The 24841-nt window shown below is 41.3% G+C and overlaps 1 protein-coding gene across 2 annotated transcripts; it reads right to left on the bottom strand.

Annotated features, from left to right (window-relative positions):
* Positions 1 to 8983: 8983 nt before the first annotated feature.
* On the bottom strand, positions 8984 to 11859 carry LOC113022723 (uncharacterized). Of its 2 annotated transcripts, XM_026168440.1 has the most exons (3): positions 11609 to 11859; positions 9742 to 10852; positions 8984 to 9458 (listed from the first exon to the last, which is right to left on the bottom strand). In XM_026168440.1, exons 2-3 carry the CDS (start codon positions 10375 to 10377, stop codon positions 9171 to 9173), a joined length of 924 nt encoding a protein of 307 aa, XP_026024225.1. In that variant the 5' UTR covers positions 10378 to 10852; positions 11609 to 11859; the 3' UTR covers positions 8984 to 9170. The 2 variants fall into 2 exon arrangements, with proteins under 2 accessions (XP_026024225.1, XP_026024226.1); XM_026168441.1 differs by lacking the exon at positions 11609 to 11859 and having other exon boundaries at positions 9742 to 10915.
* Between the last annotated feature and the right edge of the window lie 12982 nt (positions 11860 to 24841).

The raw sequence follows: 24841 nt of genomic DNA, 5'->3' as shown, positions 1-24841 counted from the left end.
ATGTTTTCACACTTTTCCACGCTGTCAGAATCCACCGGTGGAGTTGGGCATAACTTGCTTTTTGGGCATAACTTGCAAGTTTATCGCCGCTCATCATCCACGACTCCCGCTGAACGCGTAGCGCTACTTTGAAGTTTGTTTTTCGCGCTACTTCGTACGGCACTACGTTGCCTGGCGGACGGACATGTGACTAACATACCACTCTTGAACCCCGATCCTTCCGCCAGGCAACGTAGTGCCGTACAACAGCGGAACACACAAAACAAATCGTCTTACGATATGACAAAAATCACGGACAATCCATAGAAAAGCTGCACCTGACTAAAAGCCGCAGGGTTCAAAGCTTGTGCAAAAAGTAGCGGCTTATAGCCCGACATTTACGGTACTTTGTTTTTCTTTGACTATATTACTCATAATAAATATAGGATTCATTTAAAAATATGAAAAGATTTGAGTAAAAAATACAAAACAAGTGAGAATGAAAGTTTAGTTAACTGAAAGTAAAATTTAAAAAAACTTGTCAATATCATAATAATAAACTCTCTCGTGTCATGTCATGTGGATTGTGCACATATCTTTAAGGTACTAAAAACATTAAATCATTTACGTGCTCCTTAATGAGACTGTGTAGCTCAGCATTAAAACTCTGAAGGATTCTTGCTCAAGCAAAATCTTTTCTGCTTGACAGATTTGCTCTTGCTTTTCCTGTCCTCTTGTGCTTAATTTATGTCCTTTTTATGCGTGAATCGTACAACCTGTGAGTTATGGACGCCTCCGTGCAGTGTTTGCATTGGAAATGTGCTCTAGGCAACCATAAAAATGTCAGCACTGTGACAACACCATTAGCACAGATGTAGAGTGTTAAAAGGTAAAACAAAGGTGATAATTTCAGAAGTTCTGCTGCTCTGCCGGCACTCTGATTAGCTTTCGCTTCCAGGTATGTAATGGCCTGCCAGTGCCAGTAATCCATTGCACAGCATCCTCCATTAACCCAGAAGGAATGTTTGGACTAAACATAGACACACTCACCTGTCACTTAATTAGTTACACCTTGCTAGTACACACGTTGGCTTTTTTGCCTTCAGAACTGTCTTAAATCTTTCATTCAACAAGGTGCTGGTCCATAGTTACGTGAAACTGTCACGCAATTACTGCAGATTTGTCAGACGCACTTCCATAATCAATGAGCAAATCTTCCAATTTACTACATCTTTACTAAGGTGCTCTATTGGATTAAGATCTGCTGACTGTGGGGGACATTTGAGTGCAAAGAACACAAATGTCCCCCACAAGAAACCAGGTTAAGATGATTTGAACTTTGTAACATGACATGCATACCAAGCAGGATAGATCCACGTTGAAAAAAATTGCAACTGGGTGGTTGTTTGCAAATGTGGACTTCATATATCAAACATGACTAATTTATATTTCTCATCTAAACATAATTTAGTTTTGCACTTTTCACATATTCTTCAAGGATGTTCAGTCTATTAGAATTCAGTCATTTCAACGTTAGTTATGATGAAGTAAAAGAAAGTGGTCATGTTTTCTTCTGAAGCTCCGCCCCCTGGAAAAATATTTTGGAGGGAAAATCAGTTCATCGTCCTCGATTTTGTCTTTCAATCAAGACATTTCAGTTAATATAGCACAGTATATAGTAATATATTGTGAGATTTTTGGAATATGATAACTAATATCATAACTATTTAATGTAAAATTAACATGAGATAATTATAAAACTCCTTGAATGAAAAACAACAACATTTAACTATTTAACTGCTTTTGACTGCTCCCTTGTAACAGGAAGTCACCAGCAGATTTTTACACTGGATGTCCTTTTGTTCCTCTTTTTACCTGATCTAACGGGATTTCTAAACTTGAAAACATAAAAATCCTTTGTGACCTTTTTATCTTGAATTAGATAGCAGTCAATGGCTTTAAAAATACACAGCAAATCCAGCATGTCCAAATTAACACTGTCGGATTTGATTTCAACACTATTAAAGTGTCTATATGGGTCCACACCAGAGAGTGTTAATTTAACTCTTTTTGGAGAGTTGGTACGTTAACTCTGATTTAGTGTTAAACACCAAATCTGTCTGGAGTTGATAATTTAACACTTGGTGTTAAGAGTTTATATATTAACTCTCAAAGAGTATTTTAGTTTAACTACGTAAGAGTTATCTTCTAATTCATTCTAAAAAGCGGGAATTTTACTGTTCTGAACTTCTAGAAATTTCTTCTGGAAATAAACATTTACTAAAAAGATGCAATGGTTTTTGAAAAACATTTATTCTGAACTGTGCACCACAATTTCAAAACATTTTCTGAAAGATGTAACAGTATACATGTTCTCACTTTCATTAGAATTTTGTTTATCAAAAGGTCTGACATGGTAAATGCAAATAACAGCATCTCATCACTTATTTCTTCAATACAATATGCATGTCCTTCATTCATCCCTTTGTGGAACTTCAACGCACTTCTGCTCTCCCCCATTTTCCATCTTCACAAGCATATCCTGTGTGGAGATTGAATAAAAATTAGTTTACACTAATTAATGGCACAAATAATCCAGTAAACAATTGCAGCACAGTAAAAAAAAAAAGGAATCCTCTTTGAGCCATTACTTGTGTAAAGTATTTTCCCAAAAGACAAGGACACAGGCAACAGGTAATACTGAACTAAATGTAAAACTTCAACCTTTTTCATTTTTACCTAAACCGTGTGCACAAAACTCTGGAGGGATCTATGCTAACGTAGAATCCAGTCAGGACGTCAGCTACTGCTGTTTGCTCGGTTTTTTTTTTGGTTTTTTTTTTCGTTTTTATAGCCGATCGTTTTCAGGCTTCAAGTAGCACCATTATACCAACATTTCACGTTCTACACATTGTTTTAGGTGTATTTGACCAAAAGTTTGACTGAAAATTCACATGCAAGCTTTTTTTCAAAGCTGTGGTATTTGCCCGCAAACAATACCTTTCAGCTAGCTAAAACAGAATATTATGCTATCAGCGAGCAACATGGCTAATGCCTTTCACACAGCTTTGTCTCAACTCCAAAGAGCCACAGAAGTAAAAGCTCATAATAATAATTGAAACAATCTTTGAAAAAATGACTTACCAAGCATGGCAAATGTTACAGGCCTTCGATGGGGTCTGTTTTTAAACTGTTTTTTTAACAGAAAAGCAGAGACAGGAGACATCAGTTGCGTTCGGTCTGCAGGCTCTTCCTCGTCTGATTTATTAACAGAGTTTAACAACGTCCTTTTCTTTTCATTTAGACACACACATTTCGCTTTTAACAACACAAACATTCAATTAGGTCCATAGCTCAAACCCTTTTGGTTACCTTGCACTCTCACAAGAATAAACTTACAAAATAATCATTGTATATGAACGTCCTTATTTACAATAAATCTGTAACCAATTTTACTGCATTTCAGCATCAAAACATTTCGGTGCAGCACCACTAACACTGCAATTAACCCGCTTATGTCACCTTTATACTTTTCTTATACTTTAACAGATTCAAACAATATATTACATTTGTAACCAATAAACAAAAATATTCTTCCATTGCTCACAAACAGTTCACAATCATCCACAAACAGTATACATCAGACTATTTACATTTGACACATAAGAACTGGGTAGGTCCTAATCAACTGTAACTTCCAATAATGCCAGGATAAAAGAAGTGTCTAAGAGCTCCATTTGTCACAAAATAAAACAGGTAATAAGACCAGCTGCCTATTTAGACTACGAGTGAAATGGCGGCTGCCATTACAAATGGCGGTATAGTTAGCTTTCTCTCAATCAGTGAAAACACACTCTCTCACAACATTTGCGGTCTTTAAACTAAGACAGAAAAAGGTTTCTTGCCTTTATATGTACATTGTGGTGAGCAAACTTGAACTACTGACCTGTTTTTTTAACAGAAAAGCAGAGACAGGAGACATCAGTTGCGTTCGGTCTGCAGGCTCTTCCTCGTCTGAGGCCGAGACGCGTTGCAACAGCCTATCACACTCACCACTATCTCCCCCTTGTGGCAATGCCACGCAATTACATTGTCCATAACGCTAAATGAAAAGTGCAATACCACCATAAAATCAGGTCTTTTACATCAAAAACAATTCACAACAAAATTACAATTGTGACCATACACTTGTGGGCGTCACACACTCCCCAACAAAAAGAAAATGGCTCCTGACATTTAACCTCTTACCCTTTAAAACTCATTATACTCATTACTCAAACAACTCAAATCACATCCCCTTCCCACATACCCACATTCCTTGTGTACTAACATGTATAGATTGGGCAGTTATAATATACAGGGAAGGTGCCTGGGTGTGCACAGTGAGATGTTGGAATGCGATATGGCACTAGGGGGAAGTAAGGTAACAGGGGATATGGTGGCATGGTGTAGTGTGTTGTGTTTGGTGACTCGTGCACTTCAGCACAACTGACTGATGGATGCACCCGGAGAGAGGGCTGGCCAAGGGTGTCATATGTGAAATGTGTAACAGGCCGTCGTTCTCTAGTAGACCTTCTTAGAACTGATTCATTAGTCGGCGGGGCCACGTTAGGTGTATACTGTGCCCTTTCTGAAAGCGGCAGTCCAACTTCTCCTTCGTCGACTGTGAAAGGCACTTCAGTGACTCCTGATTCCTGTACCCTCTCATGTTCCTCCTCTCCCATGTCGTTGTCAAGTTCAGTGCTTTGGTGTCCACCATCTTGTTCCATTCCTTGTTCCCTCAATTCATCTGTTGCTTCTGTTGGCTGAGGTGCTCCACAGTTGACCACTCTGCTGAACTCAGTTGTTCCTCTTGGGGGTCCAACAGTATGGTTACAGGTATGTAGTGCATCCTCTTTGTTCCCACTTCTCAAATCATACCTCAACTCATAATACATGGAACTCTCATCCTCATCGGAGCTTGCGTCAGAGTGGGGTTGAAACTCTGTCTCTCCTTGAGCTGGTTTTGGTTTCTTTTTCTTGACGGCGGATGGCCCGTCCCCCTTATCTACAGCAGGCAAGTCCACAGGAAGCTCATTGACAAGATGCAATAGATTGCGATGCAGAACACGCACTTTCTTCCCCTTTGCCTCTGAGGTCACTCTGTACACTGGGCTGTCATTGATCTGTTCCTTCACCACATAAATGGTGTTCTCCCAGTAGGACCTTAACTTGCCAGGACCACCCCTCTCAGTCAGGTTCCGCACTAGTACTCTGTCTCCAGGTTGGAGTACCACTCCTTTCAAATGCCGGTCATAGTGTTTCTTTCCACGATCACTTGACTTTTGGCTGTTTCCAGATGCAATCCTGTAAGCCTCAGTCATTCGTTCTTTCCATTTCTCAGCATAACCTCTTGCAGTTTGTGGCTCTCCATCAGTAACCAACTTGAACAGGAGGTCTACTGGCCTTCGTGGATGTCGACCAAAAAGCAGAAAGAATGGCGAGTAACCCGTTGCTTCATGGCGAGTGCAATTGTACGCATGAACCATCTGTGGGAGATATTCTCTCCATCTTTCTTTTTTTTCTTCACTCAGGGTCCTCAGCATCTGCAAGATGGTACGATTAAAGCGTTCAGCTGGGTTGCCCTGAGGGTGGTACGGAGTTGTTCGAGAGTGCCCCACATTGCTCAACTGTTGTAGAGTCCGGAAAAGCTCGTTCTCGAACTCCCGCCCCTGATCATGGTGCAGCCTTAAAGGGTAGCCAAACCTGGGGATATAATCACTGAAAATCCTTTCAGCTGCAGTTTTGCCACTCTTGTTGCGGGTTGGATAGGCCTGGGCATACCTAGTAAAGTGGTCTACCACAACTAGGATATACTGATATCCGCCCCTGCTTGGCTCTAAGTGGAGGTAATCAACTGAAACCAATTCCATTGGTGAGCTTGTGGTAATGCTGGACATGGGAGCTCGGACATGTGTCACCGGTTTCTTCTGTTTGATGCACGGACACTGCCGGGTGACATAGGCTTCGATGTCTCGCCTCATGTATGGCCAGTAGAACCGTTGCCTCGCCAGGCTGAGAACTCTTTCTACCCCGACATGCCCCATGTCATCATGCAGATGTTTCAGGACCAGGGATTTGAAGCTAGCTGGTAAGACTAGTTGGCGCTTTTCTGCAGTCTTACGATACAGAACTCCGTCTTCTAAGCTCAGCTTTGTCCACTCATGCATCATTTTCCTTGCCGGACCTCTCACATTCCGTCTCATGTCATCTGTCAGCTTTTGATCTGAGTCTTTCATTTTCATGATCTCACCTATCGCAGGATCTGCTCTTTGAGCCCTTTGTAGTTCATCCAAATTGATGGGCGTGACCATTTCTTGGATTACTGGTTCAAGCTGGTCACCTTGCGCTAAAACCAGAGCAGCGATCCATGCGACATCTCCATGCTTGCCTGCTCTACATCCCTCCCAAGTAGCGGCAACAGCTTCTTTGGAGAGCTCTTTTGTACATTCAGTGACGTATCTGTCAATGTCAAGGGGATTCCTCGACAGGGTGTCTGCGTCAACATTTACTTTGCCAGGTCTGTACCTTATATCAAACCTGAAATCTGATAGCTCTCCCACCCATCTGAACCCAACCGCATTCAACTTGGCGGTACTCATGACATAAGTTAAGGGATTGTTGTCTGTGTAGATGGTAAAATACGGGGCATAGAACAAGTAATCCCTGAACTTCTCGCAGACAGCCCACTTGAGGGCGAGAAACTCAAGCTTGCCCGAGTGGAGTCTGTAATTCTTTTCAGCCGGTGTCAGTGTTCGGGAGCCGTATCCAATCACTCTTAGCTTCCCACTCTGATGTTGGTAGAGAACGGCCCCAAGTCCTTTATCAGATGCGTCTGTATGAAGGACGAAGGGAAGCTCAAAATCCGGGTAGGCAAGTACAGGGGGGTTTACCAACATATCAATCAACTTACACAGGGCACCCTGGTGCTTCTCTGCCCACTCAACTGGTGTTTTGGATGGTAACTGTGCGCCTTTCCCCTTCTGTCCTGTAACCTTCCCCAGAAGATGCTCCTCTTTGGTTTTCTTGGGTTGCAAAAGCTCATAGATGGGTTTTGCTATTCTCGAGAAATCCTGGATATATGAGCGATAGTAACTCAGGAACCCAGCAATCCTCCTCACATCTCCCACTGTGGCAGGTGTCTCCTTTTTCAGGGCGTACACTGCCTCGAGATCTTTTGGGTCAATGCGTACTCCTTCAGCTGACACCAAGCGCCCAACATACCTCACTTCTCTTTTAAATAGGTCACATTTTGTCGGCCGGAGTTTGACTCCATAGTTCTGCAGGGCTCTCAAGACTTTCCTCAGCCCTTCCACATGTTCCTCAAAAGTCTTGGCGTAGCACAAGATGTCATCCAAGTATGGAATGCAGCACTCATCCCGAAGGGGAGCCAGCATTTCTTCCATACTGCGTTGGAATGCAGCAGGTGCGTTGGTAAGACCGAAGGGAATTCGCACCCATTCATAAAGGCCCCAGGGGGTGATGAATGCAGTCAGATGGCGGGATCCTTCTGCTATAAAGCCCTGGTGATAGGCTTTTCCCTGGTCCAAAATGGAGAACCAGTTATACCCTCCCAAGGTGTCAATGAGGTCCTGGATTCTTGGTAATGGGTGGCGATCAGGTACTGTGCGCTGGTTCAGGAGACGGTAGTCGATACAGAGCCTTAGGGAGCCATCCTTTTTCCACACGCAAACTATTGGCGCAGAGTAAGGGGATCTAGACTTTACAATCCATCCTCTTGCCAAGAGGTCCTCAATATACTCTTTAACCTCCTTATAGAGGGGTTTTGGAATTGAGGTGTACGATTTCTGAATTGGGGTTGTGTCTTTGAGTGTTATTGTCATTTCCAAGCTGGGAATGCACCCCATGTCATTCTCATCACGTGCAAAAGCCCCTGACTCTTCCCTTAACATTTTCTTGGCAACAGTCTGTTGGCCTTCAGTCAGGTGACTAACATCAACAGGTGGATCCCATTCCTGTGTTGCTTGATCTTCACCGCATTGCTGGGGTATTTGAGATACATCAGGGTCGACATCTTGAGTCACTTTGGGCTCACCGAGGTTTGGTAAGTCAGTTTGTACGACTCCTGCTATTGGTTCAATAGTTCCAAGGGCTGCTCTGCCGGTGAGGGTCACATCATGCTTAGTGTGATTGCCAATAGGTACTTTGACATATGGGACTCTGGCATCACAAACTGTGAGGAGGCTGTTGCCAATATCAAGCTGTTGCAGTTGTGGGTTGCTCTCAGTTGGTTCAAAGAGCACGAGGGGGTTGGACATGTCAACTGTAGAGGAGACTTTACACTTAACATACTTAACTTGACCAGCCGGGATTACTACATCATACAGGCCCACTTTTAGGACACTCTGGCTGACCACGTTATCACTGGTAAGCTTGGTCTGGATGAAGTTGACCAGTGCCGTCGCTGTGTCATCCTGGAGGTTCATCGCGCTGCGCAGGAGGCTCACAATGGTGGGTATGAGGTTTGTACTAGCATTTGGCCCCAGTATCAGCTGTTCAATTACATTGAAACCAATCAGGGGGCAGTCCATGGGCACACTGCTTACTAAAAAGGGGACTTGTACAGTCAAGTTTGGGTCACTATTCTCTGGGAGGGCGCTCTCTGCACCGGGGCTGTTATTGACCGTGGCTGCTGGGTCTCTGGGGTCCTCTCAGACTGGCTGGGGGGCTCCTTTGCCTCCCTCCTGCTGTGTGCCCAGCCTGGAGGCTGCGGTCTGTGACCGGCTCCCGGTGCAGACGGCTCCCTGTTATAGTGTTTCCTCACTTGGCTCATGCGAGCCCAGCCCAATTTTTACTCTTTAAGTGTGCGCGTGTGTGTATGTGTGTGTGGGTGGGGGGATATATGTGTATTGAGAGTGTGGGGAGTGAGTTGGAGGGTGGGGTGGGCTGCTTTTAACTATGTAAAGCACTTTGTGCTACATTTTCTCTGTATGAAAAGTGCTTTATAAATAAAGATTGATTGATTGATTGATTGATTGGGAGACTCACCATCACGCCCACCCAGCCGTCGTAGGGTAATGGCTGGCCATTAACACCAAGCACACTAAGAGCCTTATCTCCAATAAGTTCTGTCAGTGGCCGGAGTTTGTGGTCAGAGAGGTAGGTTTTTGCCCACTGGCGATCAATGAGACTCACTTGTGCACCTGTGTCCAATAAACAGTCCACTGCAAAGCTATGAATGTAACACTTGATTTTAAATTTTTTCCCAACAAGCTGTGCCACTCTCTCACTTGCCCCTGTGTCTGCATTTTTCGTTGGAAGGGTCGCCCAACTACTTCTGACATGAGCAAACTCTTCTGAGCACATACCTCGTGATTTTGGGTCTGGCTGTCCACTGGTTCTGGGCGTGTGTGTATCAGCAGGAGGCCAACTAGAGCTTCTGGGTTGGCTTCGTTTGAGACATCCCACTGCCCTGTGACCTGTCTCCCCACAGATAAAACAATGAGTGCATGAAGTAGCCCCACTTTCAATACACTTGGGACAGCTATACTGTTTTGCAGTTTGTCTGGGCTTCTGCTTTGGGTGTGCACACTGACAAGTGGGTTCACGAGCCTGACTGGCTGTGAGAGACTCAACCACTTTGGTCAGGGTTTCCACCTTCGCAGCCAGCTCTTCTATGACTTTATTCTTACTCTTAGATTTACAGTCAGTCATTTCAGTGTCTTTGGCAAGTTCAAGTTGAGCAGTATGAGCATGTGTTACCTTTTGTCGAGTGGAATATCCCAGTCTTCGCTGTCGCTCACTCTCTTCGCTTGACACTTTGTTCACTTGCCTTATCAAGGCTTCATCTGACACACTGTAGTCTGATAGTAGTGGCTTGAGTTCATTACGAATGTCACTATATTTTGGTAGAAGACCTTGATGAATGGTGCGTAGAAATACATTTTGGATCGTACGTGTCTCATACGCAACGTCCATGTTATCCTGCCTGGATGCAAACATGACTTTCTGCTTCAGTCCAATCATCCTGTAGAGGAACTGTTGTGGAGTTTCATGGTCATGTTGCTTAGTGCTCAACAATTCCTGAAATAACTCACTCCCACTCTTCTCACTCAGGTGTGAACGTAGTAAGCTTTTGAGTTCAATGAGGGTCAAGTCATCTTTACTGATCAACATGTCCTTAAACTGTCCAGGCTTGATAATACGGAGCACACCTTGAATGATCTCTCCCTCTGTGTGCTTCACCTTGAGCCCCTCCTCAATCTGCTTACACAGTCCATGGTAGCTAATGTCAGATGCAATGTCCCCAACCTGACCACCATGTACTTTAAACTCTCTGCGTTGCAAAAATGGCAGGTCTCTTAGGGAAACCATGTGATCAGGCTTAGATTGTCGCATGTCTGTGGTGGAGCGGCTGTTTGTCACGCTCTCAGCTCGAGTGACTGTGTAATAGTGGGGTGGGTGTGTCTTGTGTTGCAGATGTCACTTGTAAATCTGCTAACTTTTTACCAAGTGCCTCGTAGTTAGCCTTTAGCATTTCATACTCTGTTATTTGTGGATTAACAGACTCAAGAGGCAATATAGCTGAGGTAAGTACATCACTCTGTTCCGGGTGCTTAAGTGTTGTGAGAGTAACAACATTTTCCTCTGAGACTACAGGGTGAGATACTTCAGCGGCATGACTATCAATGAGATGAATAATAGCATCTTTCAACAGCAGTAGGTGTGAAAACCCCTGTTCCAACACGCCTGCCCTGTGATGGCTGTCTCTGGTTCGTTGATTAAAGGATCAGCAGTCACCCACGTAGCATGCTGATCCCCGTACGGGCCACCAAAATTATGTTACGGGCCTTCGATGGGGTCTGTTTTTAAACTGTTTTTTTAACAGAAAAGCAGAGACAGGAGACATCAGTTGCGTTCGGTCTGCAGGCTCTTCCTCGTCTGAGTCATTAACAGAGTTTAACAACGTCCTTTTCTTTTCATTTAGACACACACATTTCGCTTTTAACAACACAAACATTCAATTAGGTCCATAGCTCAAACCCTTTTGGTTACCTTGCACTCTCACAAGAATAAACTTACAAAATAATCATTGTATATGAACGTCCTTATTTACAATAAATCTGTAACCAATTTTACTGCATTTCAGCATCAAAACATTTCGGTGCAGCACCACTAACACTGCAATTAACCCGCTTATGTCACCTTTATACTTTTCTTATACTTTAACAGATTCAAACAATATATTACATTTGTAACCAATAAACAAAAATATTCTTCCATTGCTCACAAACAGTTCACAATCATCCACAAACAGTATACATCAGACTATTTACATTTGACACATAAGAACTGGGTAGGTCCTAATCAACTGTAACTTCCAATAATGCCAGGATAAAAGAAGTGTCTAAGAGCTCCATTTGTCACAAAATAAAACAGGTAATAAGACCAGCTGCCTATTTAGACTACGAGTGAAATGGCGGCTGCCATTACAAATGGCGGTATAGTTAGCTTTCTCTCAATCAGTGAAAACACACTCTCTCACAACATTTGCGGTCTTTAAACTAAGACAGAAAAAGGTTTCTTGCCTTTATATGTACATTGTGGTGAGCAAACTTGAACTACTGACCTGTTTTTTTAACAGAAAAGCAGAGACAGGAGACATCAGTTGCGTTCGGTCTGCAGGCTCTTCCTCGTCTGAGGCCGAGACGCGTTGCAACAGCCTATCGCACTCACCACTATCTCCCCCTTGTGGCAATGCCACGCAATTACATTGTCCATAACGCTAAATGAAAAGTGCAATACCACCATAAAATCAGGTCTTTTACATCAAAAACAATTCACAACAAAATTACAATTGTGACCATACACTTGTGGGCGTCACACAAACAACTCAAATATGTAGAGCAAAATGTTCTGAAACGGCTTCACTTCAGCTTCGATTGGAGCCGTGCTGGGGGCGGAGTCTGTGAATTCACTCTATTGGTGTCATAGCCCCTGTAGGAGTTCAGAGTTAAGAGGTCAAGAGTTAATGTTTCCATTGTAACACCTCCAGATTTGACATAGAAACACTCATTTTTAACACTCGATTTTAACTACTATCATTTTACACCTCAGAGTTACATTAAAAGAATGTGACTCTGCTTAGAGTAAAATTAACTCTACTTTTGCAAGAAGACTATTAACACCAAAACATTTAACACTTTTGAATTTGCTGTAATGTTAATCATAGTCTTATTGCATATGAATCTTGTAGATGTTGTTTGTTTGTTTTTTTAAAAAATGTCTATAGTTAGTCTAAAGTTTTGTGAGGACTAGCAACTTTAACACAATACAGAGTGTAGAAGGCAAAGCTCAGCTCTGCCCTGGACATATGAACAACGGGGCTTATAAGGAGCAACTCTCTAGAGATGAGCATTTCTAGGCTTCACCCACTGTGATTTTTAAAAAGTTTGAAAGTGTCTCCCTGTGCACTAGGATTTCTGCCTGCACATTTTTACTGCTTTTAAATAAAAAAACATTTAAAAAAGCAGTGATGGTGGAGATCTCTGTGAGCAGGCTGTAAATTTAGAGTGGATAACTTTCTGCATCTGCCTCATCCAGCGAGTGACTCATTTTGAAACAAAATCAGCTGCATATAATTAGTGTATGATTTAACTTATTTTCTAGAATCGTCATTGGCCCAGTGTCATTTGTAATATTTTGTAGTTGAACTAAGTGACTTTGCAAGAAACTCATAGTCTTGTAGTACTCTGAAAATGCACAGTTGTTGCCTCTTTGTCATAAAACCAACAGCGAAATGTGTGAACCTAATCAAAGATTGTGTGAAACCTGAATTTACACCATCAATCCAATCTCCAAATGATTTCATTACCTATTTTTAGATAGAAAAGAAAGATAATTGACAGTCTTGTGATATGATTGCAGAGTAATAGGCCAAAACTACTGGCATCTCGCAATTTGAATTAAATGAAACTTAAAGTAGACATTTTTGCCATGCTTGCTAATGCACCATTTTTATGTGAGACTGGGTTTAAAAAATGGACTTGCAAAGTGGTGTTTTATGTGGAGAGAATGGTGGGGAAGCAGTTACTTTGGATAACTGCAAAATTTGCACAGTTTCACATTTCTCTTCCCACATTGTGGAGATTAACCTTGTTGCTACTTAAAGAGATCCTGAAAAGCTTGTTGCCTGCCAACAAACATCCACAGGAACCAGCTATTTTATAGTGATTACATTTTTTGTTCTTGAGAGATTTTTCACATTAAATGCAACTTTTTTTTTTAACTTTCAGTTTTGGTGCAAAACGGTGGGTTGGCACAGAGTAAATGAGCCCAGAATCACATAAAGCAGAGGTAGCACCACTAAAAGTATGTTTATCAATCCCAGTATGTGGAACATTTGCTTAAGTGACCTATTGCCTAAAGGCAAACAGTCACATCTGTGGTATAAGTGTCAAAGTATGGGTAAAATACCAGACTTTCTCAAGTATAAGTAGTGTGAGAGTGTGATTAAAATGGAGAGCGTGACACAGAATACAATTCTGAGATGTTTCAAAAACCCTAATCACTCGGTTGCAATGGGAAGCACATTCCTGCACAGTTGTGGCCATGAACAACACGGATTAGAGGCTGAGGATCAGAGTGTGACGCCTCAATTGGAATACAGTCTGTCTGTCTGCATACCAAACAGCTAATTTTGTGGCCTGTGCTCCAGTGAATTCTCTCACATAAAGACTTCAGTCACAGACTGACCCACAGACATTGTAATCGCTGCTAATGTCAGAGTTCGGCTCTTAACGAGAGAAACCAGCTGGGAATGATTTCACGGACTAAACCGTAATCAGTACCCCACTGTCTCAGCAACGAGAGAGAAAATGTCATAAGGAGCTCTGTCATATCGTGTAAGAAGTTTCATCAAAGTATTTACTTTACTGTCTTGTCATAGTCCATCCACTTTTGCTGCAGGGTTTCATCAATAATAACCAGTGTCGTGGTCATTGTTTTAAAAAGTATTGTATTATAAAATTACAAATTGCGTGTTACTTTTCTTAAAAGTAATGCAGTATGTAACATAATTACTCACCATAGAAAGTAATTTTTTACGCTACTCTTTACATTACTTTCACATTTCTCCATAAAATGACCTAAAATGTACCATCTTATAATTACAGATGGCTATAACCAGTTAAAAATATAAACCTGCAGGCTACAGTCCCACAAACCGCACAATCGTTTTTAAGTATTTACATATAACCACAGTGCCAACAATGCAAAGATGAAAACCAGCCTAAGGACAGCCTTTGTTGCCTGGTGGGCTGAGGTTAACATGCACTCAACATTAACATCATTCTGAATGCTTGGCTAGCTTTGTATTAGCATGCATCTGTGCAGATGCTTGCAAAGGGCTGACGTTCTGTTACCAGTATAAAGCCATTACTTCTGTTCAGGTTGCAGATTGCAGTTGGGTTCTTGTGCTTTTGTGGCACAAAAATAAAGTAAATCCTCCTACACCAACCGATATAAGCTGATATAAGTCTGTACCCTTAGCAGAAAACCCCCCAAAGAATAATGCTTCCACCGCCATTTGACTGTGGGGATGGTGTTCTTTGGATCATGCCCAGGATTTCTCTTCCTCCAAACACGGTAGGCTGGGTTGATGGCAAAGAGCTTGTTTTAAGTTTTATCTAACCACAGCACAAGGTCTCGCATGGAGCTCCAGACAAAGGGTGATTGATAATCATTTTATATTTCTTTCATTTATGAATAATCACACCAACAGTTGTCACTTTTTCATTAAGTGTCTTGCTGATGGTCTTGTTGCTCATTCCAGCCTTGCGCAGGTCTACAGTCTTGTCCTTCACATCCTTTGACAGCTCTTTGATGTTGCACGTGGTGGTGGAGAAACTGGAATGGAAGAAACTGATTCTGTCGACAGGTTGGGAGCCAGAATTCTGGCTCTGTTGTAGGGGATCAAATGCTTATTTCACTTAGAGACATTCAAATCAATTTCTAACTTTTATGTCTTGTGTTTTTCTGAATTTCTCTCTCTCTATTGAAATGAAACAACCATAAAAATTAGAAACTGTTCATTTCTTTTTAAGTGAGGAAATTCAGCTGGGATCAAATAATTAATTCTGCACACTGCAGGTATAAATCCAGAGGGTAATGTGGCTGGTTATTTAATTTTTGAAACTGTAAATAACATGATTAATTAAATGTTTATTTTATTAAACTGTTAATGCTACTTTTACATTTTCCGACCCAATTAGTGCTTCTGAGATATTAGGCTCAGACTATATTTATGTAGCTACATAACCTGTACATAAAAGCAAGACTTGTTTACATGCAAGTGCAGATTCCAAACATAACTTACCAGGCATAAACTCAGCAGAGCTGAAAATCTCTAACAGGCAGTCAGCAATCCATCAGCAGTCCTCCGATCTGCTCATTTGAGATAAAAGAAGTCAGGCCAGCTCCTCGGGGATATAGGGAGCGCCAACACCTTCTACCTCTCAATTCCACAGCATGTAATTCCCGTTAGTGCACCTCAGAAAACCTCAGCAGGGAAGAACCTGATGTATGAAAGCAAACTAAAATCAGCATAACTTGTCTGACTCTTTTTTAAAAATATATCAAGCTTGAATGTGAAGAGAGAGAAACCATAAACAAGCCGCGCCTTTACCTGATATAAATAATCTACTGAGCAGTCATATGATGCAGGTTTAATGCAACATTTACAACTAAAGAGAAATCTGACTTTTGTCATTGTTATATTTGACTTAACCTGACTAACCTCTTTCATAATAGTGATTGACATTCCTATTTACATACAAATCATATGCATTGCATTAACACAGTATACACAATAAAGCACAAATTACACACAATAACGGTTTTAGTGTGAATCAAATTTAATCTGCATATTGATTGATTTTGGACAATAGAAATATTATTTCTGTAGGACTTTAGCTTCTAACATACGGGTGTCAGCCTAAAGTATATCCTCTTTGATTACAGTGCTTAATTACATTTTAATGGTAGATGAGTTGTTTTTGACATAGACTAACGCTGACTTCTACATCATGCTGCCCAAAGCTGGCATTTACAGTTACGACAACTAACCTCACAGCAGCTGCAGAATTTAGAAAGTCTGTTTAGGATGTAACAGTCTGTGTCCTCTATCTGCACCATCTTATTTGAACCTGGCAAGACAGTGACAGGGCTTTCTTTCATTTGCAAGTGGAGCCAACAAGATCTGCCAGAGAGGTGTATCCCTTTCATCCCTTTAATCAAGCATGTTTAATGTTTATGTGTCCGGGCTCACAGTACTTGTTGTCTTTCGATTTCTAGTGCACTTAACCTTGAATGGAAACAATGAAGGAACAAAAGGGGGAGGAAGTAAAGAAAAGAAAAATGGTAACCTTACAAGAAAAATATATATAGGGGGGAAAGTTAACGGGGTTGTTACATGTAAAAGAAATGTGAAAAATTCTTTTGTTTTCAAGAAACCATACTGCCTCAATTTGCAAGGATGGATCATCACACCATAGATGCCACTGTAATAAGAAACTACTTGTAATATTACTCTTGAATTATTATATATGATGAATATCTGGAAATCTTGCATTGGGCCTGTACAAGAGAAAAAACATGTTTCAGGTGACTGATGATGACCGATTTTTGTGCAGGTGGCATCTGCTGTTTAGACACCGTCTCTGACATTATAAGGATCCAAGCTCTCAAAGTGAAGCCTTGTGGTTAAAAAAAACCCTTTTTAGATTTATATAAAGTAGACAGAAATAAAGTGATTTACTCCATTGGTTTTTTTTCTGTTTACAAGTAATGAGGACAGTCCACAGTTTTAGTGAAAATGAGATTAAAAAAAACTCTCCACTCATCTCTCGACTTGTAATACATGAAAAGTGCGTAGATGCACTGGCACGATGTAAATTTGGGTAGATGAAGTGAGTCAACTGTGATTTTTTTTTTCCCCTACAAAGCATCAAAAGATCTCTCTCGCTCTCCCCAGAATTCAAAATTATCTACTTTGCATTTTCAGATGAACTCGTGGCCGCTTACAGCTGAAGAGCGAACAAATTAGAAGAGCATCAATCAAATTACATCTAATTGGCAGCCCAGTCAACTCCTCAATGAAAATCCAATACCAGATCTCATTCGGCTGCATTCTCTCCATTTCAGACAGCAAATGAAGTAGCCTCAACAAGATGTGATAAAACTCATACATTTTAACAAGTCCTCTCAGGCTCCCTCTCTCCTCGACCGGTCTCTTCTCAGATCCATCGCCTGTCCAGCCCCATCAAGCGGTGAACGGCCAGAAACTGTGGGGTTAATCAGTGTCACTAATGGAGGCTGAGCTGCCTGGAGACATGGCCATTACAAGTGGAAGAAGAGATCATGGCGTATAGGATTGTACAGTCAGGAGGAATTTAAATCAGGAATTCTTCACAGTTGTTGGAGCGGGGAAAGCAAATTTAATTGTGCGCTGGACAACTTCCTCTACAGAGGACAAAATGAGAAAGATGTGTACAAACTGGGTGAAAATAATTTGAAATGCTCTACATGTGCCTTTAAGTGCCATATTAGGAGGTTCTTACTGAATGTATTCACAGAAGTTAAAAATTCTTATAATTTTATTAATCTTACAATCGGAATCAGGCTAATTACCCTGGGAATTTGCTTCGAGGTGGTGAGGAATAACAATCACAGCACAATCCAGACCGATCCTACCAGCCATCTGTGGCGCCCTCTTGGAGTACATCCATTTGTTTCAGTCGCTTGTCCAACACTGGGCGAGAGGCCAGCTTGAACTCTTTGCTTATAGCGGGCAAGCCTGCTATACACTGACAGGCATACCTAGCGTCACCTTTAACCCTCACTAATTAACAGGTTTGACTTGATTGGATTAATTTGTAAACAAAGAGAGAAACAGGAGAATTTGTGTGTCTGGAGGGGAGCAGGGTTGTTCCTGTAGACTAAGAGAACTGAGTGAACAGTAGGACAATGGAGAGATGCTATATCTCCCAGTATTCAGCTATAAGTGTTAAAAAAAAGAACATTTTGTTAAAAGCATGCAACTTTAAATACATTTTAAATTATTCCTTTAATTCAACGTAAACCCGAAAGCCTGAGAAAGTGCAGCACGTGCCTTTGCATTTGTATTCAAGGACAGAGCTATTAGCAGGGGCGACCATCATCAGCAATTATAATGATGGCTTTTTCAGTTAAAGGGCTGTTTATAAGACAAACTACAGCATATGCTTTGTATTCTCTAGTTGGATCCCATTAATAAGACAACGAAACACCTATCGCAGAGCCATTTGTGGGATCCTGAGCCAGCTCTCTGGTTGTCGGATGTAAAAGTGGCAGGGGCTTAGAAGCGGTAAAGCGCTGGCTGGCTGTGTGCGGCTGTGGTGTAGCATTAATCTAAATCAGTCAGGGCCACATTACCTTTACCCTGGCTGACTGGGATAATTAGTTTAGACAGAAAAAAGTGATTCAGAACACAAACCTCACCTTCAGCAGGGTTTTTGGCTGAATTCGAAACACTTGGGCCGTTAATATTACGACCGCCTAATCGATAATATTTGTCATATATTATTTTCACTCAGCTCAAGCCTGATCAGAGGCTCTTGTGTTCGACCCCAGGGAGTGCGAGTAAGTGAGTGGGTGAGCGTGGTTTAATTAGGATTCCTCTAAGCTGTCAGACGCAGCGAATGCTCGCCTGTGATATTGGCATGAGGACTAATTAAAATGACTTGACCCATGAAAAACACGTGCCTCATCAATAAGTGTGTAGGGAGTGAGGTGAGCAGATTGGTCTCCTGACAAGATCGATCAAATTATTTGTCAGGACATTTCAGCATAATGTAGGAGCCGGGGAACATATAAGACCACATATGTGCATTATCCTATGTGCTCTAAGAGCTTGAAAAAGCCATACAGCATCTATTGTTTTTATTCTCTGTTGACTAAACATGAGTGCTGTGAGGCAGTAAGCTGCAGAGGTCTGTGCTTATTGTAAGAAAAATACGTAATGCAGTGATGGCTGATTATATGATTCTTTTATTTTCTTTAATAGCTTATTTTAATAGAAGAACAGCAAAGTGATTGTTGGCTTAGAGAGTCTTGCTATGAAGCCATTTATCTAAAGCGTTTTCCCCAGAAAGAAAATTTGACCAAATCGGATTCAAGAGTGCTCACTGCCCACTTTGCTTCCACCTGATCCCAATCCAACCCAAACTACCGACACCCTGAAGTAGTGAGACATTATTCATGAGTAAATTTCCTCCAGTCTTAATAACTAGTTTGAGATTGTCTTTTCCCACTTATCTGTCAGCACATTCTTCATGGATAAGCTTAATACAACTCTATTTTTTTCGGCTTGGGTTGCTTGATCAGTTGTCACAAATCCTCTTCTGTAGTAAGGTGCAAAGGTACGTTGTTTCTCTTCAGTTGTCACTTCTGAACTGCTGAGTCTAAAGAAGAGTGTTACATTTTTCTTTCTTTTCTGTTGGCATTAGAAGCACACTGTATATGTGATGAGACAAGCGAGGGATGGATTAGACTGGGAAACTGAAGAACACTGCATACTCACACTGCTTTTTTACTTTTAATAGATAACATGCTGTAATCAATAAGACCTGAAATTAGGAAAAGCATTTGCTAAGACTGTTGGTCAAAGGAACTAGCAACTGGAATCGTTGCCCTCTGCTGGACATGGAGAGAAAAGAACAACTCCATGTTACTTTTACTTTCTGGTCTAAAATCTACATTTTTAATTTACACTCTGTGCTATTAAATCAGGCATCTCCTCATCAAAGTTTGGGTCAGTGGTACAGATGAGAGCAAAGAGAGCGGCTGGTGTTTTTCAGGGGGAATTCGCAGATGAGTTTGACAAACAGATGCTTTCGTACAAATGTACAATAGCTCATTTCACTAGCTGGGCCCACGTCCACATTTTAGGTTTGACAGCGTTTTAGTAGGTAAAAGTGAATGCTTTGACATGAATTGAGCTGCGGTTTGGGGAAGACCTTGAAGGGGACAGGCGATGGCTCCCGGGCCTGGCAGATCCCCACGTACTAAATAGAAATGAAGACGTTAAAGAATTGAGAACAAGGAGGGAGGGAGGGTGGGCCACGTAAACGAGAATGAACAGCTTGCAGAACTGGGGGAACCTATATAGATGACAGCCAGAAGGAGCGTGTTTGGAGGCGTGGTCCTGCTCCTGAAATTCCGATTCATAATCTCCAATACAGGGAGTGCAGAATTATTAGGCAAATTAGTATTTTGTCCACATCAACCTGGAGTACTGGTTTGGGCTGGTATCATCAATGATGAGCTTGTGGGGCCTTTTCGGGTTGAGGATGGAGTCAAGTTCAACTCCCAGTCCTACTGCCAGTTTCTGGAAGACACCTTCTTCAAGCAGTGGTACAGGAAGAAGTCTGCATCCTTCAAGAAAAACATGATCTTCATGCAGGACAATGCTCCATCACACGCGTCCAAGTACTCCACAGCGTGGCTGGCAAGAAAGGGTATAAAAGAAGAAAAACTAATGACATGGCCTCCTTGTTCACCTGATCTGAACCCCATTGAGAACCTGTGGTCCATCATCAAATGTGAGATTTACAAGGAGGGAAAACAGTACACCTCTCTGAACAGTGTCTGGGAGGCTGTGGTTGCTGCTGCACGCAATGTTGATGGTGAACAGATCAAAACACTGACAGAATCCATGGATGGCAGGCTTTTGAGTGTCCTTGCAAAGAAAGGTGGCTATATTGGTCGCTGCTTTGTTTTTGTTTTGTTTTTGAATGTCAGAAATGTATATTTGTGAATGTGGAGATGTTATATTGGTTTCACTGGTAAAAATAAATAATTATAATGGGTATATATTTGTTTTTTGTTAAGTTGCCTAATAATTATGCACAGTAATAGTCACCTGCACACAGATATCCCCCTAAAATAGCTAAAACTAAAAACTACTTCCAAAAACATTCAGCTTTGATATTAATGAGTTTTTTGGGTTCATTGAGAACATGGTTGTTGTTCAATAATAAAATTATTCCTCAAAAATACAACTTGCCTAATAATTCTGCACTCCCTGTATATTAGCTGTGTACCTGGAGGGAGATTAGTTGAACCATCTTTAGCAGCAATAACTTAACTGAACTGTTCACTTTCTCTATGACTTTATCACTCTCTGACATCATTGTGGAGGAATTTTTTGGCCTAATCTCCATTAAAACATCACTTGAGTTCATTCAGGTTTTCAGGACTTCATTAATACGCAGTTGGGTTGAGGTCTAGCCTACTGCAACAACTTGATTCCTTTTTTTGTTTCAGCCATTCTGTTGTAGATTTGCTGGAGTGCTTGGGGTCATTGTCCTGTTGGTGAACCAGATCCTTTTGCAGCAAAACAAGACTGTGCTTGACAGCTGGTGTGAGGTGTTTGTGCTGATATGCTGTGCTTGCTTTTCACAAAATATGGTGCAATGTATTATGGTCAAACATCTCCACTTTGGTCTTCCTGACATCTTATAAACTTTGCAAACTTAAGCTCTGCTGTCATTTCCCTTGTTTTTCAGTCTTTTTTTCTGCTGTCATCATCTTTAAACATTTAAAATGCTAACAGAAGCCTGTGAAGTCTGGGATGTAGCTACTGGTTTTTTGCTGTTTTCCTGAGCATTGCACGGTTTGACCTTGGGCTGAATTTGCTTGGCTGTGCGCTGTTGGGAAGAATGTGGTGAAACCATCAACTGCCAATACTTGTGCTTTTCTAGAGGTGCTCATATTTGCTGTTGATCAGTTCGTTCCAACGTGATGTCCTATAAAACTTTTTCACATTACTTTATTAAACACTGCTCAACTGTTTTTCAGAATATCTTCATTTTAAAGGATGAATATAAAACAAGTGCTTCTATTAAAACATCTGCTCACTTATGTAAACTACACATGGAAATATAAGTAGTTAAATTCTCTTTTTAAATGTGTTTAAAATAAAAAAAAATGCTTTGAATGTGATAGCTTCAGTGTAGCTTCACTACTGGAAATATATGATGACAAAAAGAAAAGACAAAAAGAGACGTGAAGCTACAGCACTATGAAGTGCCTTGCCAGTGGATTGCACTGTGTGGGCTTCATTTTACACAGCTGCTATCTTTCAGCTGAGTTTAATTTTGTTGCTGAACATCTATTTCTGTTTTTGATTTTCTGAACAACTCGACTGAACTCAAGTGCACTCTCTCACACACATACACTCACAGAAGAACTGAGGAGAAAGGGCAATTATTTTTAAACCTTTCATGGACCACAGACCTCCAAGAAAGTTGGCCAAAGGCTTGTGAACTCCTGGTGGACTGGGACTGTCTGTATGACTGATGTTCTGTGGCTGGAGGAGAACAAATGGATTTTCTATATTTGTAGCTGATCACAAAGCAGCATTCAGTTCTCTCAGTCACAGCAGATTGCTGCAGCTTGCTGCATCTCATCCGACTGTAAAGAAGAGCGAGCTGATGGGGAAGCTCAGCCATGTGTTTATGGGGGTAGGTTTTTTTGCATATGCTTTGTTTAAACATAAGCTGCTAGAGCCAAGTCTTTAATAACAGTGTTTGCAGTTTCTTATGATAACCATTGGGGGTTAGTTTCACCGATACAGCTTGAGCTATGTTTGGTTTGCTTATTTTGGCCAAAGGTGAAAGATCTGAGGTGTAAATAAAAGGAAATGCATATTCAGAAGTAACTTCTAGAACTTGCAGCTGTGCGCAGACTTTGATGGTGAATGTGTGTCTATAATCCATGACTAGCACAAAAGTGGCACAAAATGAATGTAGTTTTATAGTTTCTAAGAGTGGTAGTGCAACACCTGTCCAGTAGATGTCATCAGTGACTTCTCAATCTCTGTAGATCACCTGACTGACCTTGTGATGAGTTGAGGTGATATTTCTCCTTGCTGTAGATTTTGTTTGTGTCTTTTATTTCTTGTCTTTATGGCCCGTGACCTATAACTATTATTTTGGGCTTTGAGGGTATCACAGCAATACTTGGTAAAAGTTACTATACTTGATTTGAGTCTTTGAAACTTCTCAAAAAGACAGTTTGAATTGTGAAGTTTTAAACTATGTGTGGATGACATTGCACGTCCGATCCTCCCATCCCCCTCCTCTGTTTTCTCCTAACGGAGGCAATCATTTCCCCCGATAGGTACCAACGCGTCGACCTGTCACTGCCTCTTTACGGTCCCCTCCACTGCTGGCACCCCCCTGCCAGTGACACACTATCATTTTCCCCTCCAGCAGTTTTCAATTTAGATTGTTAAAACCAGCATGTTCTTTATAGGCGCCGAGGAAGTAAATCTTAAAAGCTGCTGTGAAAGCACAGTGACAGTGTTTTCTGTAAAGCTTTTCAGTTTGACCCAGGGTCATGAGCCAGGCTGATCTGATAGGGGCTGACATCCCATTAGTCTTGCATAACCTCAATAACACCACACAATTTAATCTGGTTTTCTCGTTTTCTCTTGCTCAATTTGTCTTCAGCAATAACCTACACTTTTTCAAAGAAAACACGCAAAGTTGATCAGCGCGATGTCTCTGTAGCTGCCTCCCCCCTGTGCAGTTAAAAAGGGCGTAGATGTAAACGCCATCAAACCTCAGCAGAGATGATAAGGTTTGATACCTGGTAGAATATTAATCAGCAACAGATACACTACAGTATTTACCATTTAAAATGAGAGAATGGTGTACAGCTGCTTTAAATAGTAAGAACGTGTGTGCAGAAAGAAGTGAGAATGCAGGAAAAATCAGCTAACTTGGTTAAATTTCAGGGCTGGGAACTACAGGTTTGCGAGACTTGTGTGTTATTATTAAGTACCTAGAAGCCTGAAAGCAGCTTGTTTTTTGTGGTATTACACTGACAATAGTCTGCAGCACTGCACTTAATTTTTACAAAGTAAGGAACTATTGTTGCTTCGGTGTTCATATCTTAAAATAGGATATGATTTGAATCCCGGGAGTTTGTGCTTTTAGACGACGTTTAGTCAAATTTTGAATTGGCCGATATTCAGATTTTGTGCAGAAATAAATCATGTTTGGAAGAAAAAAGCCCAAATTTATTAGACCCCCCCCACACACACACACACACACACACACTATTATTTATTTATGTGTTTTATTAAATAGATTACATACTTTAAAATCTACAAAAACACTTCTATATAACTCACTTTTTGGATTGATGAAATTCTTGAAATATCCTCCCCTGTGTTTGTCAGTGTTGTAGGTGTGTATGAAGTGATGACCAGAGGAGCTTTTTTTTTTCCTTTTACTGCCATAAAAAACTCTGAGGGAAGGGAGAATGAAAACACAGAACAATTATCCAACTTCCACTATAGGATATCTATTACCCGATAAGGCCGCCGCTCATTTATCTCCCTTAAACACCCCATGAGGTGTTGGCAGGCGGGCGAGCAGGGAGGTTGTAGTGTGAAGATCAGACACGGGGATGAGGTGGACGGAGCGCGATCGCCAGGATGGCTAAATGATCATTGGGACTGTTTTTATCTGCACATACCAGGAGAAATCCTCCATCACCACGACAGACAGGACTCACCTGGGGGATAGCTGTGAAATGGTTTCATCCATTTCAGCAAGCGTGTACACTGAGCAGAACTCATTTCATTGTTCATTGTGAGTTAAATATAACTCAGAAGTTTGGTTCTCTTTCATTATTGAAATTAGGTCAAAAGAAACCTTTTTTGACAGATCTGTTAAGCACCTTAGAAAAACATACAACTGCAGAGTGTTAAGCAACCTCTTTGAGAAGCCTCTAAAGTGCTCAGGTGTATTTG

The sequence above is a fragment of the Astatotilapia calliptera genome, chromosome 5 (genome assembly GCF_900246225.1).
Source record: "Astatotilapia calliptera chromosome 5, fAstCal1.2, whole genome shotgun sequence".
Classification (NCBI taxonomy): Eukaryota; Metazoa; Chordata; class Actinopteri; order Cichliformes; family Cichlidae; genus Astatotilapia; species Astatotilapia calliptera.
This window is presented reverse-complemented; position numbering and strand designations above follow the sequence as displayed.